Source organism: Dysidea avara, chromosome 1 (genome assembly GCF_963678975.1).
Source record: "Dysidea avara chromosome 1, odDysAvar1.4, whole genome shotgun sequence".
Taxonomy (NCBI): Eukaryota; Metazoa; Porifera; class Demospongiae; order Dictyoceratida; family Dysideidae; genus Dysidea; species Dysidea avara.
In genome coordinates, this window is record NC_089272.1 from 28748243 (window position 1) to 28774750 (window position 26508).

Below are 26508 nucleotides of genomic sequence, written 5' to 3' on the forward strand. Positions count from 1 at the left end.
TAGAGTTTTCATCTATACCACAAAATTGTTACCAAACTCAAAAGTAGCTTTTATACATAAAAATAGACATGGATAACAACTAAAAACCATAAATTAATATATATATATATAATTCAAATCACAAGATAATTGTGGTTGTTGTCATGGTAACCTGTGTACAAATAAGTACAGATACATGAGCATAACCATGTACAAAAAACAGAATTAAGATATGTGGCATACATCTCAAGTTATAATCAGAAACATAAAATTAAAGTTTTGGAGGTTAATGCCTTGTTGCACTATATTAGCATAAAGCTTCAAACGTCCATAACTTTTTTCCCCAAAGAGGATTTTAGAGGATTTTGGATATGTTGTTCTCCAGAAACTTCTGCATCTAATGATACCAATTTTATCTTTATACCATTTTTTTCCGGGTATGGTCATTTTTTAACCTTCAACAACTGCACTATATATAATGTATATATATTTATATATTAAGGCTTTACAGCACAAGTTCTGAAAGTCTGTTGGATGCCTGGTCCTATAGCCTGTTTAAAGATGTTGTATTAAGTATGTTTGAAAAGGTGCAATACAACTTAGTCAGTAAAAAAATGCTTTAAAAACATGCTGGAACTGTTTCAGATTGTTTTAGTACGTTGCTTTACTTTAAGCTTGTTAATCAATGTTGTCAAATCATCACAAAAGAAAAGTGAGACATACAGGGTTGATATTTTTGGTACAAGAATTGTAGCAACTATACCCACAATTATAAAGCAAAGATGCATACTACTGCACTTTTTTGATACACAACCTCATTTTAAAATTACCTTTCTTCTTGTAAACACAAAACCAGTACAACACAACAATGATCATGATCACTGCAATAACTGCAATTATTCCTCCAACTACTCCACCAATGATACCTCCAGCATCTCCACTACCATCACCATCACCACCACCACTAATACTACTGCTGGCTGTATGAAAGAAGCACACACAGTATTATTGTGTATACTGTGTGTTAAATCTGTACATCTACAAAGTGCTGTAAATATTGCTGTACACACAAAGATTGTGATTTTATTTATAACTATAGTACAGATGTGTAAACATGTTGCATGAAAACATTGTTGTTCCAGTACAAAATTCATTTGGAATGAACACATAATTATTCACCTATTGATATTACTGGTTTTGGCAGAGGCCAGTTGAAACTGAATATAAACTGACTATAGACTGCCATTTAATTATGATCACTTACTGGTAAGAACTGTTGTTCTGTTTGATACCACAACATATACAGTATGCTATGCACACAATCAGTTGCTGACCACAGTGAGCTTATTCACCGCATATACATGTACATAGCAGAAAGATCAGTACAAACTAGTCCATGTAATTTGAAGGAGACAATACAATACAATACTGTTTGGCAAGTATTATCTGATAATTTTGGGTTTAGATGACCAATATTCATTTAATTAATATGTAAACGTATTACAGTACAGCTCAAATACAGCTTAGCGCATTACATGTTAGATCCCACATGTGAATTCAAAGAACACAAGCTAGTGCACATGTGTATATTGCTAAATACTTGTACAGGCTGTCCTATACCGTAACGCAAGTATTGGCCGTCTGCATGTCATGTGTGTTACCACTGTAATCTAAGCATGCTGAATTCCTATCAAGATACACGGTAGTGTGTCGTGCGGCCCAAGAAGCCGGCGCGTAACACCCGTGAGTATATTGACAGGAAGAAAGAAAATGCAATTTTCGCACCTCCGTAGCTCTGTGCTCCCTTGATGAAACAAGACGATTTTTGCTGTGGACATGCCCTCCAACTGCAGCACTCCACATTCCAAATTTGAGCGAAATCGCTTCACGCGTTCCCGAGATATGCGACTTCAAAAATTGGCTCAGTTTCTTTGTTTTTTTCTTCTTTTTCTTTTTCTTGTCGCACACTTACAAAAACTGCTATAAAACTTGAACGCCATATCCGATTGCCTTGAAATTTGGCACACAGAAGGGGGATATAAAGGCGCATCTCGGTACCAACTTTGGCTTGAAAAACGATAAACAGGCAAAGAGTTATGAGCGATTATTCACGAAAAATAACACCAATATGTTGTCACGACTACAGGGTAAACCGCGTATGGGAAGAAGCTGAAAATCGGTGGGTGAATAGGTTAACTATTGAACCTCAAACATTTTGTGGTTTGAAAGAAATAGAGCTAAAAAACAGGAAGATACAACGAAAAAATCAACAGTGTGTAACAATTACGCAATCGAGATTAGCTAATAAACAAAACGATTGCTTGCCACGCCTACCAGATAAACCGCTTGGGGTAATGCTTTGAAAATCGTTGTACAGATGGAGTAATCATCTTAGAAAGGCTCATCAATGGTGTAGAAGAATCAGACTTAAAGCCACGGAGTTATAACACGAAATCCAACTTGGTGCAGAAAGTGCGAGATCGAGATACCCTAATAGAGCAGTCATCCTAATAGAGCAGTCACCCTGAAGAGAATTCAAGAGATCAGCTAGAAATAAGAAACCTGTATAGAGATCAGCTACACACAAGTCACCCTGTAGAGAGATCAGCTAGAAGAAGATACCTTGTATGGAGTTCATGCAACTGTGGAAAAAGATAGTTCAGCATGAAATAATCACCTTGTAGAGTTCAGCTACAAAGAAACCACCATGTAGAGAGTTCAGCTACAAACAAATCGCCCTGTGGAGAGATCAATAGAAGAAGTTATCTTGCAGAGAGTTCAGCTACAAAGAAACCATCATGCAGAGAGATCAGCTACAAACAAATCTCCCTGTAGAGAGATTAGCTAGAAGAAGTTACCTTGTAAGAGAGTTCAGCTATAAAGAAACCATTATGTAGAGAGTTCAGCTACAAACAAATCTCCCTGTAGAGAGATCAGCTAGAAGAAGTTACCTTGTAGAGAGTTCAGCTTCAAACAAATCACCCTGTAGAAAGATCAGCTAGAAGAGGTCACCTTGTAGAGAGTTCAGTTACAAAGAAACCACCATGTAGAGAACTCAGCTACAAACTAGTGACTTTGTGGAGACATCAGCTAGAAGAAGTTACCTTGTAGAGAGTTCAGCTACAAAGAAACCATTCTTTAAAGAGCTCAGCTGCAAACAAATCACCTGTACAGAATTCAGCTACAAATAAATCACCCTGTAGAAAGATGAGCTAGAAAAAGTTACCTTGTAGAGAGTTCAGTTACAAAGAAACCACCATGTAGAGAATTCAGCTACACACTAGTGACCCTGTAAAGACATCAGCTAGAAGAAGTTACCTTGAGAGAGTTCAGCTACAAAGAAACCATTATTTAAAAAGCTCAGCTGCAAACAAATCACCTATACAGAATTCAGCTATAAACAAATCACCATGTAGAGAGATCAGCTAGAAGAAGTTATCTTGTAGATAGTTCAGCTACAAGCAAATCACCCTGTAGAGAGATCAGCTAGAAGAAATTACCTTGTAGAGAGTTCAGCTACAAAGAAACCACCATGTAGAGAGTTCAATTGCAAAGAAATCACCCTGTAGAAAATGCAGCCACAAACAAATTGCCCTGTAGAAAGATCAGTTAGAAGAAGTTACCTTGTAGAGAGTTCAGCTACAAAGAAACTACCCTGTAGAGAGATCAGCTAGAAGAAGTTACCTTGTAGATCGTTCAGCTACAAACAAATCACCCTGTAGAGAGATCAGCTAGAAGAAGTTACCTTGTAGAGAGTTCATCTACAAAGAAACCACCATGTAGAGAGTTAAGCTGCAAAGAAATCACCCTGTATAAAATTCTGCCACAAGCAAATTGCCCTGTAGAAAGATCAGTTAGAAGAAGTTACCTTGTAGATAGTTCAGCTACAAACAGATCTCCCTGTAGAGAGATCAGCTAGAAGAAATTACCTTGTAGAGAGTTCAGCTACAAAGAAACCACCATGTAGAGAGTTCAGCTCCAAAGAAATCATCCTGTAGAAAATGCAGCCACAAACAAATTGCCCTGTAGAAAGATCAGTTAGAAGAAGTTACCTTGTAGAGAGTTCAGCTACAAAGAAACCATTTTGTAAATAGCTCAGCTGCAAACAAATCACCTGTACAGAATTCAGCTACGAACAAATCACCCTGTAGAGAGATCAGATAGAAGAAGTTACCTTGTAGGTAGTTCAGCTTCAAACAAATCTCCCTGTAGAGAGATCAGCTAGAAGAAGTTACCTTGTAGAGAGTGAAGCTACAAACAAATCATCCTATTGAAAGATCAGCTAGAAGAAGTCACCTTGTAGAAAGTTCAGTTACAAAGAAACCACCCTGTAGAGAGTTCAGCTACAAACTAGCCACCTTGTAGAGACATCAGCTAGAAAAGTTACCTTGTAGAGAGTTCAGATACAAACAAATCTCCCTGTAGAGAGATCAGCTAGAAGAAATGACCTTGTAGAGAGTTCAGCTACAAAGAAACCATTCTGTAAAGAGCTCAGCTGCAAACAAATCACCTGTACAGAATTCAGCTTCAAACAAATCACCCTGTAGAGAGATCAGCTAGAAGATATTACCTTGTAGATAGTTCAGCTACAAACAAATCACCCTGTAGAAAGATCAATTAGAAGAAGTTACCTTTTAGAGAGTTCAGCTACAAAGAAACCATTCTGTAAAGAGCTCAGCTGCAAACAAATCACCTGTACAGAATTCAGCTACAAACAAATCACCTGTAGAGAGTTCAGCTACAAACAAATCTCCCTGTAGAGAGATCAGCTAAAAGAAGTTACCTTGTAGAGAGTGAAGCTACAAACAAATCACCCTATTGAAAGATCAGCTAGAAGAAGTCACCTTGTAGAAAGTTCAGTTACAAAAAGAAACCACCATGTAGAGAGTTCAGCTACAAACTAGTCACCTTGTAGAGATATCAGCTAGAAAAGTTACCTTGTAGAGAGTTCAGCTACAAAGAAACCATTCTGTAAAGAGCTCAGCTGCAAACAAATCATCTGTACAGAATTCAGCTACAAACAAATCACCCTGTAGAGAGATCAGCTAGAAGAAATTACCTTGTAGATAGTTCAGCTACAAACAAATCATCCTTTAGAAAGATCAGTTAGAAGAAGTTACTTTGTAGAGAGTTCAGCTACAAAGAAACCGTAAAGAGCTCAGCTGCAAACAAATCACCTGTACAGAATTCAGCTACAAACAAATCACCCTGTAGAGAGATCAGCTAGAAGAAGTTACCTTGTAGATCGTTCAGCTACAAACAAATCTCCCTGTAGAGAGAGATCAGCTAGAAGAAATTACCTTGTAGAGAGTTCAGCTACAAAGAAACCATCATGTAAAGAGTTCAGCTGCAAAGAAATCACCACTGCCCAAATTTCAAGGCAATAGCTCTTTCCAATCTGAAGTTATCAATTGTCAAAGTTGGAAAATTGGATGTGTGGAAGGCCCCTTTTGCAAATCCGGTCACATATGTATTATAGGTGACCGGATTTACGAAAAAGGGTCTTCCACACACATCCAATTCTATGAACTTGAATGACCATACCTTTGTGCTCAAAGAAGATACTAACCTGAAATTTTGTTCATGTATTAACCTATGTTGTTACTCATCACTGTCCAAATTTCAAGGCGATACTATTTTCCTATCTGACATTATGAACTGCCAAAGTTCGTAAATTGGATGTGTGTGGAAGACCCCTTTTCGAAATCCGGTCACATATATATATAATTTGTACATTTACTGATAAAATATTTAAAGTACATCTACTTCATCTTTTCTCCTTCCTGTAGTAAAGAAAAAAACATAGGTTAAAAATGTCCCAAAGCTGGCCATAGGCCAGCTTTGGGGTATACAAATACAAAAAGAAATGAAATCTAATCCAAAACAGCCAAGCTGTAAAAAAAGTGTGCAGCCGTCAGAAAGGCTATGGTGAAAAAAGATGTGAAATCCAAGGTGGCGGCCAAGAAATGGCTGTGATGGTAGGTTAATGGTAAAAATTTTAATAACGACAATTCAGGTGAATTTTTGTGTCGCTTCACAAAATTTACCTGAATTGTCATTATTAAAGTTTTTACCATTAACCTACCATCACAGCCATTTCTTGGCCACCACCTTGGATTTCACATCTTTTTTCACCATAGCCTTTCTGAGGGCCGCACACTTTTTTTACAGCTTGGCTGTTTTGGATTAGATTATAATATCATTGTAGATAAACAAGTTTTTACATGCATGTGCAAACTTTCTATTCACTGCTGACTGGACTGTAGGATAAATGACTGGATCCAACTAACTATGGTATCACACACCTTAGTTTGGATAATTATCCAGATAGGAAGAAATGAATTCAAAGTTAGCATAATCTGTTTTGTCATGTGTTCACTGCATTTCAGTATATTACAAAAATTGCCAGTTGAGCACTATCAAACGGTACAGTAGTACCATTTAAGTAGGGATCCAGGTGAAAATTTCACGTATCACAAAAAAATTCCGCCTTCAAAAATCATCCTAGAGACACTTTACGCCACCTTTACGGAATAGTACTAGTCCATCATGAACCACGATAGTGGATTCATAATAGGATTTTTTTTGCAAAAACTCTAATAGAACACACGCCTAAAGACCACCTTGGAAAGCATCCTCCAACTCAAAACAACCATCTAGCGGTTATTTGCAATGAGTATTGGTCCAGTAGTATGTATAAAGTAAAAAGGAAACAGTATGTGTATTTGGGACAACACTGAAATTTGCCAATTTGTTCATCTTCATATTATTCATATCCTTCTTCTTCTTCTTTTGTTTCACTCATATACAGCAAAAATTATCAACTTTTTCGAGCTAAAAACTATATAGCCATGCTTACTGAGTCCTTCCGTGTGTCCATGACTTATTAATAAGCTGGTATTCCACAGATCACGAACCACCCTACACGTCGAGATTTTTCTTTAAGTTCTCTTCACCATTACACTATTGGCACAGTTCCGTATATTAAAGCTGAAGAAAATCCAGCCCTCCTGGAGGAAGACTGAGTGTGGCCACAACTAGACATTGGGTGACCTGTGGTTTGAATCCTAGGGTAGGAGGGATTTTTTCCTTTCTTTGGCCCTTTTCTGTTACACCTTATTGCTAGCTAGGTCAAGTACTGTTCTTAGGTTTCCAGTTCAAGTTTGCTAGGCTTAGGTAATCCAAAGGCTGCAGCACATGTTGCTGTCAGATCTTCAGTGCTGGTCACTGTAAAGCTTTAATAACAATAACAATAACAAGCCGTATAACAATAAAATTACAGGATTCCGTTTAATGCCTGAGCTTTGTTCAGTTGTAGTGTTTAGTCTAGGCTGAAGCAGTACTACCACTCAAGGCTGTAACAGCACTTCTTACACTTAGAAGATCGCGCATAGCGTCTCTGCACGATGAGCATACTTCTTCATGTAGGGGCATGATCGCGATTTGCTATATGAGCAACTATACAAGTGCTTTCTCACAGAGACATAGCTAATGAAGTGATAGGCTGACACCAGAGATTATTCATTGTTATGAATGTAGTTTCTATAAACTATTTCCTTTCCACACAAAGCCTCAAGTTTGGTGAAGTCAGTTAGTTTTGTTAATAAAAATTACAACTATTTGTGAGTGCCTTAATTGTCTGGCCACATTGTGTAAACAACATGGCTTCATGCTGCTGATAATTATCTGAATGGCCCAGATTACAGAGTGATTGCCAGCTATTCTGGATTACATGAGGAATGTGAGGTGAACATATCAATGTGTTTGGCCTAGTTTCCGGATTTCGTCAAGTTTTTGTAGGATCAATAATAAAAACAGGAAGTAACGTCACTATGACTGCCACATACGTAAGCGATGCCACGTGTTCACACTGATCGGCCTTTTTATGGCTATAATAATATGTATCATTGCTGATTGGAGCAATTTAGGGGTAGGGAGATGCTGCTCACTATGTATATCAAACTGGGAGGCTCTGCTCCCTAAACAAGACAGATTGAACATATTGACGGGTAAGGGATGGGTGGGACGTTGATATGTTCACCTCACATTCTTCATGTAATCCAGAAGAGCTGGAAATCACTCTGTGATCTGAGCCATTCAGGTAATTACATTTTGGAATGCTCGGATCACATATCAATGTGATGTTTGTAGAGAATCTGTTGAGGATGAGGACAGCACTGCTTGTCCCACAGAGTTACTGTTGGCTGGTTTGTAATAAAACCTCTCAAAAACAGATTCAGATCTCCAATCAGCAGCATCCATTATTTGATTTGTTGTAACTCCGGCTGATGCTGCTGCAGTAGCAGAAGCACTTCTCTGTGACTTAAATGTGTCAGTGTCTATCCCAGCTAATTTGAGCAGGGTAACTATCCATCTGGCCACTGAAGATGAAGATATTGGATTGTGGGGCTTGACATATGAAAGGAGAAGCTTGTCTTTCCCTTCACCCCTAAAGGACTCTGTCCTTGCTGCATATGCTTGTAGGGCCTCCTTTGGACATAGCCTCTTGTCAGAAGAGAATGAAGGGAGTGTAAAAGGCTTGAGGAGCCTGGATGGACGAGACTGTTTTGATAAACAAACTGGGTTAAATTGCACACCATCTGGTAGCACTCTCATAGCTTTCAAGCTCAAGTTGGATAAGTCATTGGACCTTGATGGCCTTGTTAAAGCCAGTAACACAACCAATTTGTGTGACGACATTTTTAATGACAAAGACTTGTTATCACCCAAGGAAACAATGTAAGAGGTTACCTTTGACACTTCCTATGTAGAAGAGTATCTGGGTAAAGGGGGTCTTGTGTTGTAAGCTCCCTTTAGAACTCTCACAATTGTAGGATGTTACCCAACAGGGTGGCCATCAACTTTGTCGTGGGTTGAAGAAATGGCTGAACAGTAAGCATTTAATGAGCTGTGTTTGTAGCCTTGTTCATAGAGCTCAGCTACGAAATTGGCTACATCACTCAAAGGACCTGATAAGGGATTTCTATTCCATTCACCACACCAGCTAGCCCATTTACTGAAAGAGGAGTTGTATGATCTATTGGATTTGTCTCTCCATGATGAGAGGATAAGGTTTGCTGCTACCTGAGAAAGGTGGCTATCTTTACATTGTTGGCAGATATACTGTAACCCACACAGCAAACTGTGGTATGATGTCCGGTAGGTTGTTCTGATACACTGACTGTATTGTGTCTGGAGACTGTGGAATAAGAATTGGTACTCTGATCAACATTTGGAGGAGCAAGGGATACCAAGCTTGGGCTTTCAAAACTGGTGCTACTAGCACAAGCTCCTGAACTCCTTGGGTGTGTACTAGCGACAGGACTCTGCCTATCAGACCCCAAGGTGGATTGGCATACAATTATTCTGGAAGAGTATTCCAATCCTGAGTAAATGCATCTGTGGCTGCTGCCAGAGGATCTGGCCTCCAACTCACAAATACTGGGAGTTGAGATGACGATCTGCTTGCAAACAGGTCTGTGGACAATGGTCCCACCAAATGATTGATTCCTGGAATAGGATTGGGGAAAGCTTCCATTCCGACCTGTCTGACCATGTTCTGGACTCCTCGTCTGCGATTGTGTTCGGAACTCCTGGTAGGTGCTGAGCTTGAAGGAGTATGTTTCTCCACATGCACCATAACCACAGGTCCTTTGTTAGCTGAGACAATTTTGGTGATGCTGTCCCCCCCCCCCCCCCCCCCCCCTTCTGTTGATATAGGCAACTGCTGTAGAGTTGTCCAGTTGTAGGAGAATTGAGATTCCTGACTTCTCCTTGGCATATGTTGGAACTGCTAATGTAGCAGCTAGCAGCTCTAGGCAATTGATGTGAAGAGATTTTTCTGATGGAGACCAAGGACCTCTGGTCCGAATTCCATTGGAAGTTGCTCCCCAACTTTGTAGGGAAGCATCTGATGTTATTGTCATGGATGATGCCTAGGTAATTAGGCTTCGTCCATTCCAAGAGCTGAGGTGGAGTTCCCACCACTGAAGATCTTCCAGCGCTTGAGGGGATAATTGGACCACTGCCTGGTAATTCTGCTGGCTGACTAATAGGGCTTGCTTCAGGCAGATTTGTAGTGAGCGGCAAAATAATGGTGCCATTTGCAGAGCTGGAGTGGTTGCATTTAGCTTCCCTAAAAGCTGGGAGAGTAATTGAGCTGATGGTTGTTCCAAGGATAGCAGGTGGTGAGCTTCCTGCCTGATTTTTTTGATCTTCTCCCTTGGTAATTTCAGGTCCATAGTTGCTGAGTTTACCGTCATTTCCCGAAATTCTGTTTCTTGGGCTGGGGACACGATAGATTTTTTGCTGTTGATGATGAACCCCAGGTTCTCTAGGAGAAACAATGACATCTGGATGTGATCCAATAGCTTCTGCTTGGAGCTTGCCATCAATAGCATATCGTCCTAGTAAATTACTAGTCAAATATCCAGAGATCTGAGCATCTCCACTGATGGCTTGAGAATCTTTGTAAAGACCCTTGGGACTGTGCATAGACCAAAGGGGAGGCATTTGAACTGGAATGTCTTCTCCCCCAACTTGAAGAGTAGGAGATGATGAAATTGAGGGGCTATTGGGACCATAAAGAAGGCATCCTTCAGGTCCACTTTGGCCATCCAGTCGTTTCTCGATCCTTAGGAGAGCTTTCACTGTATGTAGCCCCTCCATCTTAAAATGCTCTGATTTCACAAATTTGTTTAAGTGCTTCAAGTTGATGACAGGTCTCTGATCCCCATCTTTCTTTGGTACTATGAACATATTCGAATAGAACTCCTCTGTTGGGACTGAAATTTGACATATGGCCTGTTTCTGCAGGAGGGACTGTATCTCCTCCTCCAGCATTGCTGCATCCTCTGCGGACATGTGAGGGTTGCAGGGTGGAGATTGTTGGAGGGGAGCAGACAAGAGGGGAATGTGATAACCCTCTAGTACTGTTTGAATGAGCCATGGTTCCTGAGTTAGGGCCTTCCAGTTTGACCTGAATAGGCTGATTCTGCCAGCAAAGGTCTGAGTGGTCTGACAAATTGTCTCTGCCAATGGCAACATGCCTCTCCGAGACAGTTGAATCAATGGTGGATTCCCTAGTGTTAAGGATAGGTACACTATGAGTAGACCTAGGATTGTATACTGAGTGGGCTCTGCCACTGTGACTGGACAAGCTGCCTGGATTGACTTCTCTGAAGCCTTTTATGTACCCTCCAGAACATTCAGTGGTGTGACCTCTGACATTTGTTGATTGGCTAAAACATGTAAGTGAGGTGTATTCTCTGATACCCTTTGTCTTTGTGTGTACTCTGGCACTTTTAGGGTCACAGCTGAGTGTATTGACACCCTGGCTTGTAGAATTTTTGTGACCCCTTCCCCTGTTGTTGCCACCTCCCTGGAACTGTAGGGGTGGCTCTTCTGAAAAGGCTGCTGTTGCCTATGGTCAATCATTTTCTGTTTGGGATCCAGCCTGGGAACCTTGGTGGAGGGAGTAATGACTTTATCTCCGTCCTCACCCCAGTCCCATTTTGTGGCATCAGGTCGCTTGCAAGTCAGGATATCTTCTGTTTGGGGCTCTGCCCCGTCAGCTCTGTCTCTGTAGTCGAGGAGGCTTTGTTGCTCGGCCTGGGTTGTTGCCAAAGGGAGGCTCTGCTCCTCGGTATGTACGTTCGACAGGCACGGTGTGGAGGCTTTGCTCCAGGCCGGATTCAGTCTGAACGAAGGGAGGCCTCTGCCCTTCCATGACAGCAACTCTTGAGGAGATTCTTCTGAGTTCTTCGCGGAATAGAGTGTGGCCATCTCCTTGTGCAACGATTCGAACACGGACCCAAATGCGACGATTCCCTGGAAGGACTTCGTCTATGATGGCGACAGTGGCGATGCTTCTTCTTGTGTCGGCGATGAGATGAATCGCTTGAAGACATGATCTTTGATCCTACTTTCGCTAGCTGAGAGCAAGAAAAAAGCCAATTGGTGTGAACACGTGGCAGTACTTATGTGGCAGTCATAGTGACGTCACTTCCTGTTTTTATTATTGATCCTACAAAAACTTGCTGAAATCCGGAAACTAGGCCAAACACACCGATATGTGATCTGAGCATTCCGAAATGTAACCCATGGTTTACAGTAGACATTACAGACACACAGTATCTGACTGTATGTGTGTGCATGCAGATTAGTTACTCTACAGGCTAACTCTATTATGTATATGATGTGGAGTGTGAAACAATTTATTGTAGATGCCACATATTGTTTGTGGGAAACCATATGCATTCATAATGTCAACATAGATTTCTTCACTGTGGTATATATACCAAATGGATACAATACTCACATGAACGACAAACTATAGCTGCACAAACTATATTACATAGCATTATCATCATTTATACCACTGTGCACCAGTGAGCCAATATTGTAGCCCATGCACCCATGGAAAATCTATACGTGATTCTTCTAACTGTATATGGTCTTGGCTGAAACAATAAATGCACAACCACTGACTATTTTAAGGTTACGGGATAGTGAGTGACTGTCAAACAAAAAATTTATTACGTAATTAAGGCAGACTTGGTGTTGTTGTGTTTTGTATCAGCTGGTAACAGGCTTAAATTGTTGGGAGAATAATAGCGGGCTGACTGGACAGTTACAAGGTACAAGAAAACACACGTAACAGTACAAGATAACATAGATACAACACACTTAGCAACTGGCGCACCTGTAAGCGCATGCGTAGTTTTGCTGACTAATGACGATATTTTCCTGAACCAAAAATCAGGACTGTCAAACTAGTTGTTAACATTTTGTATAAACAGACTACTAGTCTGGCTTCTTGTCTAGGTCCTGACGGAGCCATTTGTTAGAAATAATGTTTCTAGTGCTTGTGATATCAATTTAAAAATTAATTTTGTGACTAGTGTCTTGCTTTAGGCCATATTGTAGTCATATTTCAGCAACTATACACATTATTCACAAATCCTCTTGTCAGTCCCTCACAAGTGATGTTCTTCAAACTTTAGAATTGTTCGTAAGTTCTCATGGTTCTTCATTGGTCTGATTTTTGGTTCACAGTTTTCACTGTTTGGCATGTGGACAACTCATGTTTCCATAACAACATTTGAATTCCATGTCGATTTATGAGAAGTTAAGAACGCATAAATATTTGATAACAATACATTAAGAAAAATCAAACCCCTAATCATGAAAAATGATCGATAGTGTACATGTGGGGTTTACAGTATCCCGTAACCTTAACTTATAATTATATCCTTGTCAGAGTTCCATGTCTTGTGACAGGTAGCTAGCTCAGTATCATACCATCTGGTGTGTATTCATGAACACTGCATTAGGATGCTAATTTCACAACATGACTAAGAGACTAGTATCTACAACAATTATCAGTATCAATAAAACAAATCCATTACTTGATTAAATAAAACGTACACAAACTAGATGAACAAAAAATTTAAATGGGAATAGGAATTGCTGGAAAAAGCCAACAAACAAGAATGGATCACTGGGGTAGTAATGTAAACCACTAATACCTATTTTGACTCATTTCAAAATGACCGTTGCAGCATGTAAATTACAGAGAGTCAAAATAGGGATTTGTGGTTTACATTACCACCAAGAGTTAATAATAGTGAGTATCCAATGCTCAATAGGCCTGTGTAAAATGAGCACGTAGAATGGATGGAGATGTGTTAATGACACCAAAGGGAAAGAGAGTTCTTAAGAGGTCGCAGATGCACAGTATCGATACCAAACTATGACGTCTTTGTTGTGTCTCGTGACTATACAGTAATGACGACAAATTCAAGGAAAAGAGGTCAGACCGCCTCGAAGAAAATTGTCGAAGTGGGGGCAACCAAAGAAGAAAAGACAAAAGAAATTTATGACTAAGAAAACCAGAGAAATGTCATTGCAAAGCTCTTTAAAATCAATTGACACTACTGTACGTGTTCTTGAAGCAGTTGCTTGAAGCAGAGAAGAGTTTGAGTCAGATAGTACAAGTGTGGTAAATGAATAGAGTGATGAACAGCAGTTGCTACAAGAGTTATTAGAGTTTCATCATGATAATTTTGTGGCATTACATGTTGAATGCAAGAAAGAGAAGAATCCCCAGCTTGAGTTTTCAACTAAGATGGTTATCCTTTTGTAGAGTGTTTTTGCTAGAAGAACAGTACTAGTTGGCAGATATCAATGTCGAAGAGAGTGTTCACCCAGTGTTAAAGGAGCTCAGACAAAAATGGATACACTTTTGTAAGGAGCACTGTAGTTCTGTTGCAGCTGGTAAACCAGTCATGATGTCCTTTTCATCAGCTTTGTATAATTCAGTCCTAGAGCATGTGGCATCGTTTCAAGCTAGGCAAACTGTAGGAATAGGCAGTGGCACTGTAGCTCCTATTGCTGAAGAAGATGGTGTATACTATATCTAATCCAAAACAGCCAAGCTGTAAAAAATGAGTGCGGCCTCCTTAAAGGCTAGGGTGAAAAAAGATGTGAAAACCAAGGTGGCAGCCAAGAAATGGCTGTGATGGTAGGTTAATGGTAAAAGTTTTAATGACGACAATTTAGGTGAATTTGGTGCCGCTTGGCCTTAGCACAAAATTCACCTGAATTGTCATTATTAAAATTTTTACCATTAACCTACCATCACAGCTATTTCTTGGCCACCTCCTTGGCTTTCACATCTTTTTTCACCATAGCCTTTTTGGAAGCCACTCTCTTATTTTACAGTTTGGCCGTTTTGGATTAGATTATATATATATATATATATATATATATATAGCTACAATCAATGTTTCGGAACATACACGCATAGATAGGCTTAAGTGAATTATGCTTTGAAAATAGACTATTATGCTGTTGAGCAGTGCCCAAAATTCAAATTTATTATGCTCAACAATTATGCTTTCAGGATCAATGTTATGCTCGAGAAGTAACCTGTTGATTAATGAATATCAGCATTTCCTGACTGCTATATTACAGTCAGTGACTAGAGCATGAGTGTCCATATATACACTGTAGATGTTTATGTGTATCTGTATCTGCTGCTAATTTACAGGTGTTACCAGTCTGATATCGATATACAAAATCAAGGTTGATATAGCCAATAACCAATGGCCAATCTGAATATCGGTGATTGGTGCACCTCTAAACAAGCAAGCAAAAAATTATAGAACAATTTAGTATTGGTTATTGCATAGATCCTTTGGTTATGGCATCGGTATATACATAGATATTATTAAGTATTGGTTTAGCACTACTATGATCATTTTATCTGTATATAAGAAGAAACAAATGAATTAATTGAACAAAGATCAAAGTCAATTTTATAGTTGACTTTGGGGTATTTTTAAAGTGCAAACTAGTATTACATTACATTACTTGCTTTTATAGCTGTGCAGACTTTGTTATTATTAAATAAATTTGACTGCTCCATTAGAGTTTCAATCTTGGGAAACCTGCCCACACACAATTATCACGTAGTGAAAAAGCCACTTTGCACCAAAGTCTTCAGCATAGAGTAAGCTTCCTGGCCTATACTGTGCTCTAATAAGAGCAGATTTTATTAGTAACAAGCAGTGAACCAGCAAAACCAAACTTTGAGCATGATCTTTTCTTGTGTAATGGCATTTTAATGTTGTCACTAACCTTTACTGGGAACAACTGTCTTTGGTGGTAGTCTAACCCTTCCCCAGTCTGTATGTAGCTTTGGTTGTCTTCTGAGATCATTTGACTCTACCACGATCTAAAGTTGATTGTGGTGAGTTGATAGGTGTGCAAGGCCCCAACTGCTTTGGGGAAGACCTAATTTATTTCAATTGTTTTGACTTTTACAGGCCAAGAGTAATAATACAAATCAAGCGACAAATACTTGGGCAGGCAAGAAGGTTGGAGCAGGGTCAGCAAATGACCGTCCAAATTCTTGCTGCTGAAACCATAGAAAGATGACCATGTATACATGGGAATCTTTCACTACCAACGATTCTGGAGCAGACGCTTCAATGCATTATCGCTTATTTATATTACAAGCATATTATGTGTGTGTACAAATAAATAGAATACAGTCAAGTTACAGTACTCTGTGTGATGTATGATACTGTACTTAAGCGTGCAATAAATGTGTAGTGCTGCATATCAAGTCAGTTCATGTGTTTCTTGTTACTGTTATCCAGGTGCTGTCACTCTGCTGTGGAATACTAGATGAAGCTGAAGCTACCAATGTGGAAAATTTGGCTAGCTCACATGGAGGTGTCTTGATGTATCTTTGGTAAGCATCACTCTGCCATCTGCCTAACATCTTGATGCATGCGTCAGGTATATTATTTGCTTTGGCTGCGGTGGTTGCTGCTCCAATGTGGAAGTTGTGGGAATTGTACCAATTGCAATTAACTTGCAATTCGGACAGGACTGAGTTTAATGCTGTGCAGAAAATTTGTCTGGTAAGGCCTTGGCCATTCTCTGTGAGGAATAGAGGTCCTGGTTGTGTTCCTCTTCGTGCCAGGTATGGGAGGATACCTAGTATGGGACATAAATTTGTGTTGGTTGCGCCTAAATAAATTTGTACGCCTTGCCGAAAAGGGTCAGTCTTTGATTGCTTGATATGGATTCTCAGAACATTGGGATTATCTCTGTTATCTATGGAGATATCCTGGAGTGACAGGTGTAGAGATGGGTCATAGCCATTGTGGCTTGGGATGGTAAACTCGCTAACATGCAAGAATCCAAAAAAGGCCAAACAACAAGCAGCCCAAAAGCATAATATTCTGTACAAGTTGGGTAGGTTAGAGAGCATGTTTTTTATGCTTTGCATTAATTGGAGAGTGATTGGCAGTCGGACCCTCGGTGAAGAAGTAGATGCTTGAGCCTTTTTTATGCCATGTAAGACTAGCTGAAGTCGAGGTGTGAGCTGCTCACTGAACCATTCGTGTAGGCCTGCAACAACGTGCATATGACGGATGGCTGCCAGATACACTTTAATAGTGGTGTGGGACATGTTAGCAGTAGCCAGATAGGAAGCAAACAGGATCAGTGTTGTTTTTGACGATGGTATCGGGGAAATTCTAGATGCTGTGCAGAATTGAATGTACTTGTTCTTTCCAGCTGAGTATGTTGTGATAGTTGATGGAGCCAGTCCTTGAATAAGGAATTGGTTGGCGTTGCAGTAGAGATCAGTTAAATGTGCAGCATCTGGTAAGGGCATGAGGTGGTGGAACCCATCTACAAGGATGATGACAGCAGACCATAAAGGTAGCAGCCTGGTAACAGTACATGGGGAAATTGTGTACGGATGCGTGGTGAGGTGAAATGTAAGTGTGAACTTGAAGCAAGCATGCCCGTGTAAACAATTAATAAATAAAGAAGAGATGCGATATGTGTACCTAAGAGAAAGCTTAGTGTGACAATATACATTATGGGGTATGCGTGTGAGAGTGTGCATGCAAACGTGCATATTATGCACCTCATAATTAGTCTCGTGAAGATACATACTTACACTTATGATTGTATGACATGAGAACAAATACACGGATATGAAATGCCAAAGGAAATATCAATGTTAGTATATAACTTGATGCGTTTGCGGCTATTGTAACAGTTCACAAGGTTTAGATAAGATGTGGAATTACTATCTGGAAAACTAGATGACTTGTTTGAAGTATCGGAGGAAATTAGACAATGTCCAGTCAAGTTGCCTTGGTGATATAATTTGAGCAAGGCAGAGTGGGATTGGAGTTGGTAAGCGAGACGCTGTTAAATGTAGGATGAAGAATTGCTGAAGCTTATTTCTTGACAGTAAGTCGGCTGCTGTGTTTTGGACTCCTGGAAGGTGGGTAATCGTAATGTGAATGTCGTAATGAGCTGTAAAAAAACCATAGACATCTCAGGAGGTGCATCACTATGTTGTCTTTTGAAGCGCCTTTCCAAATGGAATCTACGAGCCCAAGATTGTCACAAAAGAACTGTACCCTCTTTCGGTTTAACAATCTACCCCAGACTGAGCAGCTCAAGACGATGGGTACAAGTTCCTTAGTCATTATGGTAATTGGTGTCCACTCGGGGGGCCAGCGGAACTGGAACCATTGGTCTCCAAATCGTGCCCCACAGCCCCACATACCAGAAGCATCCGTCCACAGACAGTAATCAAAGGTAGTTTCTTTTGAACAGTGCAGAAAACTGACTCCATTCCAATAGGTAACAAACAAGTGCCACCAGCACAAGTCTGATTTGAATGCGGTGTTGAGTCTGGTTCGGTGAGACAACTTCTTCACTCTTGCAGCTGTTGCATACATTCGTGACACAAACGTTCTGCCTGGCTTGACAACTTTTGTGGCATGTTGTAAAAGACCAACAAGTGATAGGATGGCCCTTTTGTTGGCATCTCTCTTTTTGAGCCATGCTTTAATCTCGTTACAAATGTTCTGCAGCTTAGTAGGTGGAAGTCGGGCCTCCATGTTTTGGGTGTCTAGGGTAATTCCTAAGAATGTAAGTGTCTCTGCAGGTCCCTCTATTTTTCCATTGCTAAGGGGATACCAAGGTGTGAGCATACTTTGAGAATAATTTGGAGGTTGTTAAAGCATGCAGGTGATTTGGGTGGAGATATAATGAGAAAATCATCCAGATAGTGGAGAAGAGCACTCACGCCCTTTTGCTCAAGAATCCAAGATAAAAGGTCAGCAAGGATATCAAAAAGTTTTGGTGCAGACCTTAGGCCAAATGGAAGGCAAGTATCAATAAAGACCTGTGCATTCCAATTCATGGCTAGGAGGTGACGATCTGCTGGATGGATGGGTAAGAGGCGAAATGCACTCTTAACATCGACTTTGGCAAGCAGTGCACCCCTTCCCAATTTCATAATTTCTGCAATAGCTGAATCCACAGTGATATAGGAAAGGGGGCAGAGTGGCTTTGGAATTCCATCATTCACACTGTGGCCCAATGGATGGGATAGATCCACTATAAGGCGCCATTTACCGGGTTGGTGCTTTTCGGGAATCACTCCGAAGCGGTTGATATGTACTTCTGGCACTAACACTGCTTGAAGTATCTTAGTTTACTACAGTGGTATATCCCCAGTATATGGAACAGTTAATTGTTTGTTATTTTAGTAGTTTTTCAGTAAACCCGCATTCACTGATGTTTTACTGAGAGTTTAAAACTTAGTAAAATAATTATGTTCCATATACTTAAGTTTACTGACACTTTACTATCAGTATAACTACAGTAAGGCATCTTAACAAATTAGTAAACTAAGAACTTTCAAGCAGTGTAATTCCTTGAGGAAAGGCCCTGTGACTCGTTTAAGAGCCAGCTCTTCCTCCAAGTAATGATCAACTACTTCAGGGTATTGTAGAGCACAAACTAAGTTCCGTTTGGCAGATTTCAGAGAGCTTTGAGGGTTGTGATAGCTTATACGGAACCCTGCGAGATTCCAGCAAGGAAGAAATTTACTAGGGACTGATCTGGGTGTGTTGCTAAGAGATTGCTCCAGTTTTGGACAATAAGGGGTGATGTAATGGCTATTGCCTCTGCAGGAACCTTGACAATATCTGATGATTTTTCCACCTGTAAGAGCCATTGGTTAATCCATGGACGTTCATCCAGATCCAGTGCATCAGCTAGATAGGACGGCAAGAGGAGGGGTAAGTATTGTGTAATATGCAATAAAGGGGGGGCATGCAGTACAGTTGCATAGCATGATAAACAAACATACAGATTAGTGTAACTCATTTGTTCAAACAGTAATGGTAACTAGTTATTACAACATCAAATTAGGACTACAGTTACAATCAAGTAATGATAACAGTCAGCTTCAGTTCACAGTTGTCCTCTTGGTTGGTTGATGAGGGGTTCGCGTTGAAACCTTTTGTCTTTATTTGGGCAGAACATTGCCTTGTGGCATTTATCAACAATTCTGGGGTTGAAGGCACATCTATAGCACCTGTGCTTGTATTTACAATGGGGATGTGGGCAGTCAGGGTCGGGGTCATCCTTCCAGTCCAAGCAAATGCGTTGCTGTGATGGAGGGGTATGTCTGGGTTGGTTGCTCGCATACCTCTGAGTGCTGTATTGGGGTCTTGGCTGTGACTGCGATGGAGGTAGTGCCTGGGTCATGTTTTGGTCGGGGAAAGCATCATGCCATAGATTGAGATCAATTGTTGACCAGTCTGTTGAAGAGGTTGCAGAAGCCTTCAAGCGGAACTGGCGATCATAAACTGCCCAGCAACCTGGCTGACGATTGTATGAGGCTTGGATGATCCACTGTTGGTAGCCCAGAAGATCTGCAATGCGCTGCGGTTTTGTGCGAGACATCACTGCCATGTACACTCCAAAGGACTGAATCCACTCCATAATGCTTAGCTCTCTGTGGTGCTTTGATTTTCGGCTGTCACCATGGTCTTCACCAGCATTGTATTCAGCAGATGTTAATGTATCAGGTAGTAGGTCTGACATTTCTATGAAGAGCCCATCCTGAATTCTGTTGAGCAACTTGGTAGGGATGGGTGGGTGCCCAGCGCTAACCATGATGGGTGGATTCATGTTACTGCCTGATGGGATGAGTGATCTTGAAGTAGAGGTTGCGCCTGCCTGGCGAGAGGCTTGGATTACTTCCTGAATCTCTGGTATGTGCCAGATCTGACTGCTACTTGGGAGATGACCAAGAGCTATTAGATGAGGAAGAGGACCAGGTTAAGAAGGGGGGGTAACAGATTGAAGTAAATACATAGGCGTGATGATACATGCACAAAGAGAACATAGCTCGCTGACTAGTATACATGTAAGGGTGGGGGTATAATGTGAAGGTGTAGCTGCATATGGGTGAATGCATGATGGCAATACTAGTGAATGGTAGGCCCAACAACTGAATGGCATGTACTGTATGACACAGGCAAAGTGTTAATTAGTAACAACAATGCATTAACACATTACTTAAATTACTAGTGACTAGTGAATGGTAGGCCCAACAACTGACGTATGATACAGGCAACGTGTTAATTAGTAAATACAATGCAACAGCTCATTAATTAATAAACGTGTTATGTACAAATTTATAGCTTACCACTATCTTGAAGGATGTCGGAGGTCCCGGTGGCAGCTACTATAGTGGTGAGAGATGTGGGGTTAGACGCTGCTGTAGTGGGGAGAGTTGGGGAGCCAGACGATGCTGTAGTAGGGGTGGGAGATCCGGCCGACGCTATCATGGTAGTTGTAGATCCACCCGACGCTGTCGTAGTAGATCCGCCAGATGCGGTGGTAACTATGGTGTCGAGTACTCCAGATCGGACAGTGGTTGTAATGGTAGACGTTGCGGTAGTAAGTCCTCCTGATGTGGGCGTGACAGTTAGTGGTGCCTGGATAGCTGCCACGATCACAGGGATGTCATCCGTTGTCAGGGGTCGCGGAGTAGCTGTTAAACGTTGGCTCCGTTTTGGCGGCGGCAGCAGCGGCTGCGTGTCTGCCGTCTCCCCAGAGGTTTGGGATCGTCGTGTCTTCTTTGCCGTGGACTTGCGAGAAGCAGAAGCAGTTTGTCCACCCATTCTTCACGGTTGCACGTGTTACTGCATGCGCATGCGCTGATGTTCTAAATATAGCACTAACTCTTATTAACGCTCTTCTCCAAACAACCAATGACACGGTGAGTATACTATATCTGTTAGATTCCAACATTAACTCGTTTTAAATATTTTAAACTTCATTTAAATAGAAGAAACAGTCTGGTTTGAGCTGTTTTCATCTAAAACTAAACTTAAAAACAGGTCATGAGAGTGCACAATGATCCATAAGGCAAACCTTGCTAGCTTTAAGGATTCTCCTTGTAAATTATGCGATGTCTGTGAAACAAAATAATGATAATTATAGCATAACTCTGTTCACAGTTGTTTACTTGACCTTACTAAGGATTGTGACTCCATCCCACATTAGTATTGTTACTTCTACTTGAGAGTTTAAGAATTCATGAGTCTGTTATCACGGTTTCATTCTTTCTTAACTAAATGATATCAGAGAGTTGTGGTTATTGGCAGTCTTTCTCAATGACTATCTGTCAGATCTGGGGTGCCCAAAGGATCAGTTCTATGCCCCATTTTGTTTTACTGTATGTTGATGAGCTGTCCAACATAGCAACATCAAATTCTTTACTGATGATGTTGCACTTTGTAAGGAAATTGTGTCTCCTGATGACCATTAACTTCTCCAAGATGACCTAACTAAGATTTATGAGTGGTGCAAGAAATAGCTATTGAGCTGAATCCTCTCAACTATGAAAGCATTTGTATTTCATACAAGCATCTTCCCCCTCTTGTAGCTATTTTCTGGGTGGCCAACAGATTCCGCTAAAGTCAGTAGTCAGATACTTGGGAATTTTCATTATTAACTCTCAGCTCAAATGGGGTGATCATGTGAAGCATCTAGCAGCCAAAGCATCCAGTTCACTGAACTACCTGCACCATATACTGTTTTCATGTTCTGCATCAGTCAAAGCAACTGTGTACAAAGTTGTAGTCAGACCAATTTTTATTATAATGTGGTATCCTAACAACCATCATATAATTCTGGTCTACTTTTGATGTACCTAGTCATCCTGTTCATGGTAGGTTAATGGTAAAAATTTTAATAACGACAATTCAGGTGAATTTTGTGCCAATTGACCAAGCGGCACCAAATTCACCTGAATTGTCGTTATTAAAATTTTTACCATTAACCGACCATCACAGCCATTTCTTGGCTGCCACCTTGAATTTTACATCTTTTCTTACCATAGCCTTTTCAAGGGCCGCACTCCTTTTTTTACAGCTTGGCTGTTTTTGATTTGATATTAGTATCTAAACCAAAACAGCCAAGCTGTAAAAAAAAGAGTGCGGCCCCCAAGGTGAAAAAAGATGTGAAATCCAAGGTGGCGGCCAAGAAATGGCTATGATGGTAGGTTAATGGCAAAAATTTAAATTACGACAATTCAGGTGGATTTGTGTTGCCTCCTCCACTAGGATTCAGCACCAAATTCACCTGAATTGTTGTAATTAAAATTTTTGCCATTCACCTACCATCACAGCCATTTCTTGGCCGCTACCTTGGATATCACATCTTTTTTCACCTTGGGGGCCGCACTCTTTTTTTTTACAGCTTGGCTGTTTTAGTTTAGATATCATTGCAAGTCACAAAGCTGGCCATATGGCTTTGATGTTGCTTCCTTTTAACTTGTAAGGAATTGTGGAAGAAAGGAAATAATTGTGTGTATAGCTTTTGTCTGATGAAATATTTGTATACTTAACATTGAATGATGATTATCACATACTGTAGTTAATAAGGTGACTTCTTACATAACTTAACTGTAACTGAAACTTTCATTGTTTGTATCTGAACTCTTTTCAGGGTGATTTGTTTCTGGCTGAACTCTCTACAGCGTGATTTGTTTGCAGCTGAACTCTCTACATGGTGATTTTTTGTAGCTGAACTCTCTACAAGGTGACTTGTTCAAGCTGAACTCTCTACAGGGTGGCTGAATTCTCTACATGGTGATTTGTTTGCAACTGAACTCTTTACAAGATAATTTGTTTCTAGCTGATCTCTCTTTGATTGTAGCTGAACTCTCTACAGGATGGTTTCTTAATCTCTCTACAGGGTGACTTGTTTCTAGCTGATCTCTCTACATGGTGACTTGTTTCTAGATGAACTCTCTAGAGGGTTATCTGTTTGTAATTGAACTCTCTACAAGATGGTTTCTTTGTAGCTGATCTCTCTACAGGGTGACTTGTTTCCAGCTGATCTCTCTACAGGGTGACTTGTTTCTAGCTGATCACTGGATGACTTGTTTTTAGATGATCTCTCTACACAGTGACTAGTTTCTAGCTGAACTCTCTATAGGGTTTTCTGTTTGCGGTTGAACTCTCTACAGGATGGTTTCTTTGTAGCTGATCTCTCTACAGGATGACTTGTTTCTAGCTGATCTCTCTACACGGTGACTTGTTTCTAGCCGAACTCTCTATAGGGTTTTCTGTTTGCAATTGAACTCTCTACAGGATGGGATGGTTTCTTTGTAGCTGATCTCTCTACAGGGTGGCTTGTTTCCAGCTGATCTCTCTACAGGGTGACTTGTTTCTAGCTGATCTCTGGATGACTTGTATCTAGCTGATCTCTCTACATGGTGACTTGTTTCTAGCTGAGCTTTCTATAGGGTTATCTGTTTGTAATTGAACTCTCTACAGGATGGGATGGTTTCTTTGTAGCTGCTGTCTCTATGGGGTGACTTGTTTCTAGCTGATCTCTCTACAGTGTGAACTTGTTTCTGGCTGAACTCTCTACAGATGATTTGTTTGCAGCTGAACTCTCTACATGGTGGTTTCTTTGTAGCTGAACTCTCTACAAGGTGATTTCTTCTAGCTGATCTCTCTAAAGGGTGAACTGTTCGTAGCTGAACTTTCTACAGGGTGATTTGTTTGCAGCTAAACTCTTTATATTATGGTTTCTTTGTAGCTGAGCTCTGTACAAGGTAACTTCTTCTAGCTGATCTCTCTATAGGGTGACTTGTTTGTAGCTGAACTATCTGCAGGGTGATTTGTTTGTAGTTGAACTCTCTACAAGGTGATCCTTCTAGCTGATCTCTCTACAGGATGACTTTTTCTAGCTGAACGCTCTACAGGGTGATCTGTTCATAGCTGCACTCTCTACAGGGTGATACGTTTGCAGCTGAACTCTCTACATGGTGGTTTCTTTGTAACTAAACTCTCTGTAAGGTGATGTCTTGTAGCTGATCTCTCTACTGGATGACTAATTGTTTCTAGCTGATCTCTCTATAGAGTTATAACTTTCTCTATAGAGTTATAACGTGTTTGTATAGCTGAACTCTTTACAGAGTGGTTTTTTTGATTGGCTGCTGAACTCTCCAGCTACACGGTGACTTGTTTGTACTACAGAGTGACTTACTTGTAGCTGAACATTGCATAAAGTAACTTGTTTGTAGCTGATCTAGATGAACTCTCTACTGGGTAGCTTTTTTGTAGCTGAACCCTTTACGCAGTGACTTGTTTGTAGCTGAATTCTTTACAGAGTGACTTGTTGTCTCTGCAAGGTGTCTTGTTTATGGCTGAATTCTCTTCAGTGTGACTTATAATGTTCTGAATCTCTACAGCAACATATTTGTAGCTGAACTTTCTACAGGGTGACTTGCTTGTAGCTGAATTGTCTATAAGATTAACTGTTTGTAGCTGAACTCCCTACAGAATAACTTGCAAATGTCATATAATTCTGTAATGGAATAAGTTATATACGTAGCTGAATGCTCTATTAGGTTGACTGTTCTATTAGAGTATCTCGATCTCGCATATGCTACACATATTTGGCTTTGGAATCATAACTCAGTGGTTTGTAATCCGATTCTTCTGTACTACTGCAAGGACTTTCTATGATAATTATTCCAGCTACGCACTGATTTTCAGCTTACTGCTCTAAACGGTTTGCCTGGTAGGCGTGAAAACTAATAGTTTTTTTATTCATAAAAGTAGATCGCGTAATTGTGACACAGGTTGGGTTTTGTGTCATATCTCAATGGCTTTTAACTGGATTCCTTTCAAACCACAAAAAGGCACTCCTATGATAGTTACTCCATCTACATATCAATTTTTAGCTCATTCCTTAAAGCGGTTTACCCTGTGGGCGTAACAGACCTTCAACCTTATTTTACGCAAATAATTGGTCATAACTCGGTCAATGTTCATCGGATTCCTACCAAACTTGGTACTGTGATTCGCCTTAATGAGCCCTTTAAGTGTGCCACATTTCAGCCTGATTGGAGCACGCATTCGCGTTTTATGGCGGATTTTGCAAAGTGTGCGAAAAGAAGTTTCAATTTGGAATGTGGACTCCCCTACCTAGCCGGCACTTCTGTAGTAACTTTGGTTTCAATCGGATAAGGAATCACGGAGCTACAAAGGTGTGAAAATTACTTTCTACCTGTAAATACACTCACGGTGTGGTGTGCCAGCTTCTTGGGCCGCACGACACACTACCGTGTGTCTTGATACCGCTTTGGAGGAGGTGCTCCATGTGAAATGCTTCATCATCATTATGCACCTATCAATGTATTGCCCCACTACCCCCCCCCCCCCCCCGTCGGGCATATATGGGGCTATAGTGGGGATTTGACACAGCCGAATGTCAAATGCCCCATAGTAGGGCAAACCTATCGTGTCAAATCCCCACTGTTGGCCCTAGTTGCAACGTGGGATTTACTCGGGATTTGACATAGCGAAGCAAAGTTACAACAAAAAATATTTGGGCATTTAATGAACGATCGTCAAATGCTCCATAGTGGGGCAGCAGTTTCGTGTCAATTCCCCCTGTAAAGCCCCACTTACGCCCGAGGGGGGGGGTGGTGGGGAAATACATTGATAGGTGCATTACAAACAGATACACACTGCAAATTACAAAAACTTAATGTCCATTGAAATAAGTCTTTTACAAGCCATTAACACTAAGGACAAGTCGGATATTCCTGAATATTTGCAATACCAGGACCGTGGTTATATATATTCAGAGATGGGGAAG

General features: G+C 40.6%; 1 protein-coding gene across 2 annotated transcripts in view; it reads right to left on the reverse strand.

The window, feature by feature from the left end:
• The window catches only part of LOC136260739 (uncharacterized), a 226248-nt gene that overhangs the window by 19510 nt on the left and 180230 nt on the right, over positions 1-26508 (reverse strand). For both annotated transcript variants that reach the window (XM_066054604.1, XM_066054597.1), the window contains exon 5: positions 810-959. In XM_066054604.1, coding sequence (XP_065910676.1) covers positions 810-959 — 150 coding nt within the window. The remainder of the gene's footprint in view (positions 1-809; positions 960-26508) is intronic.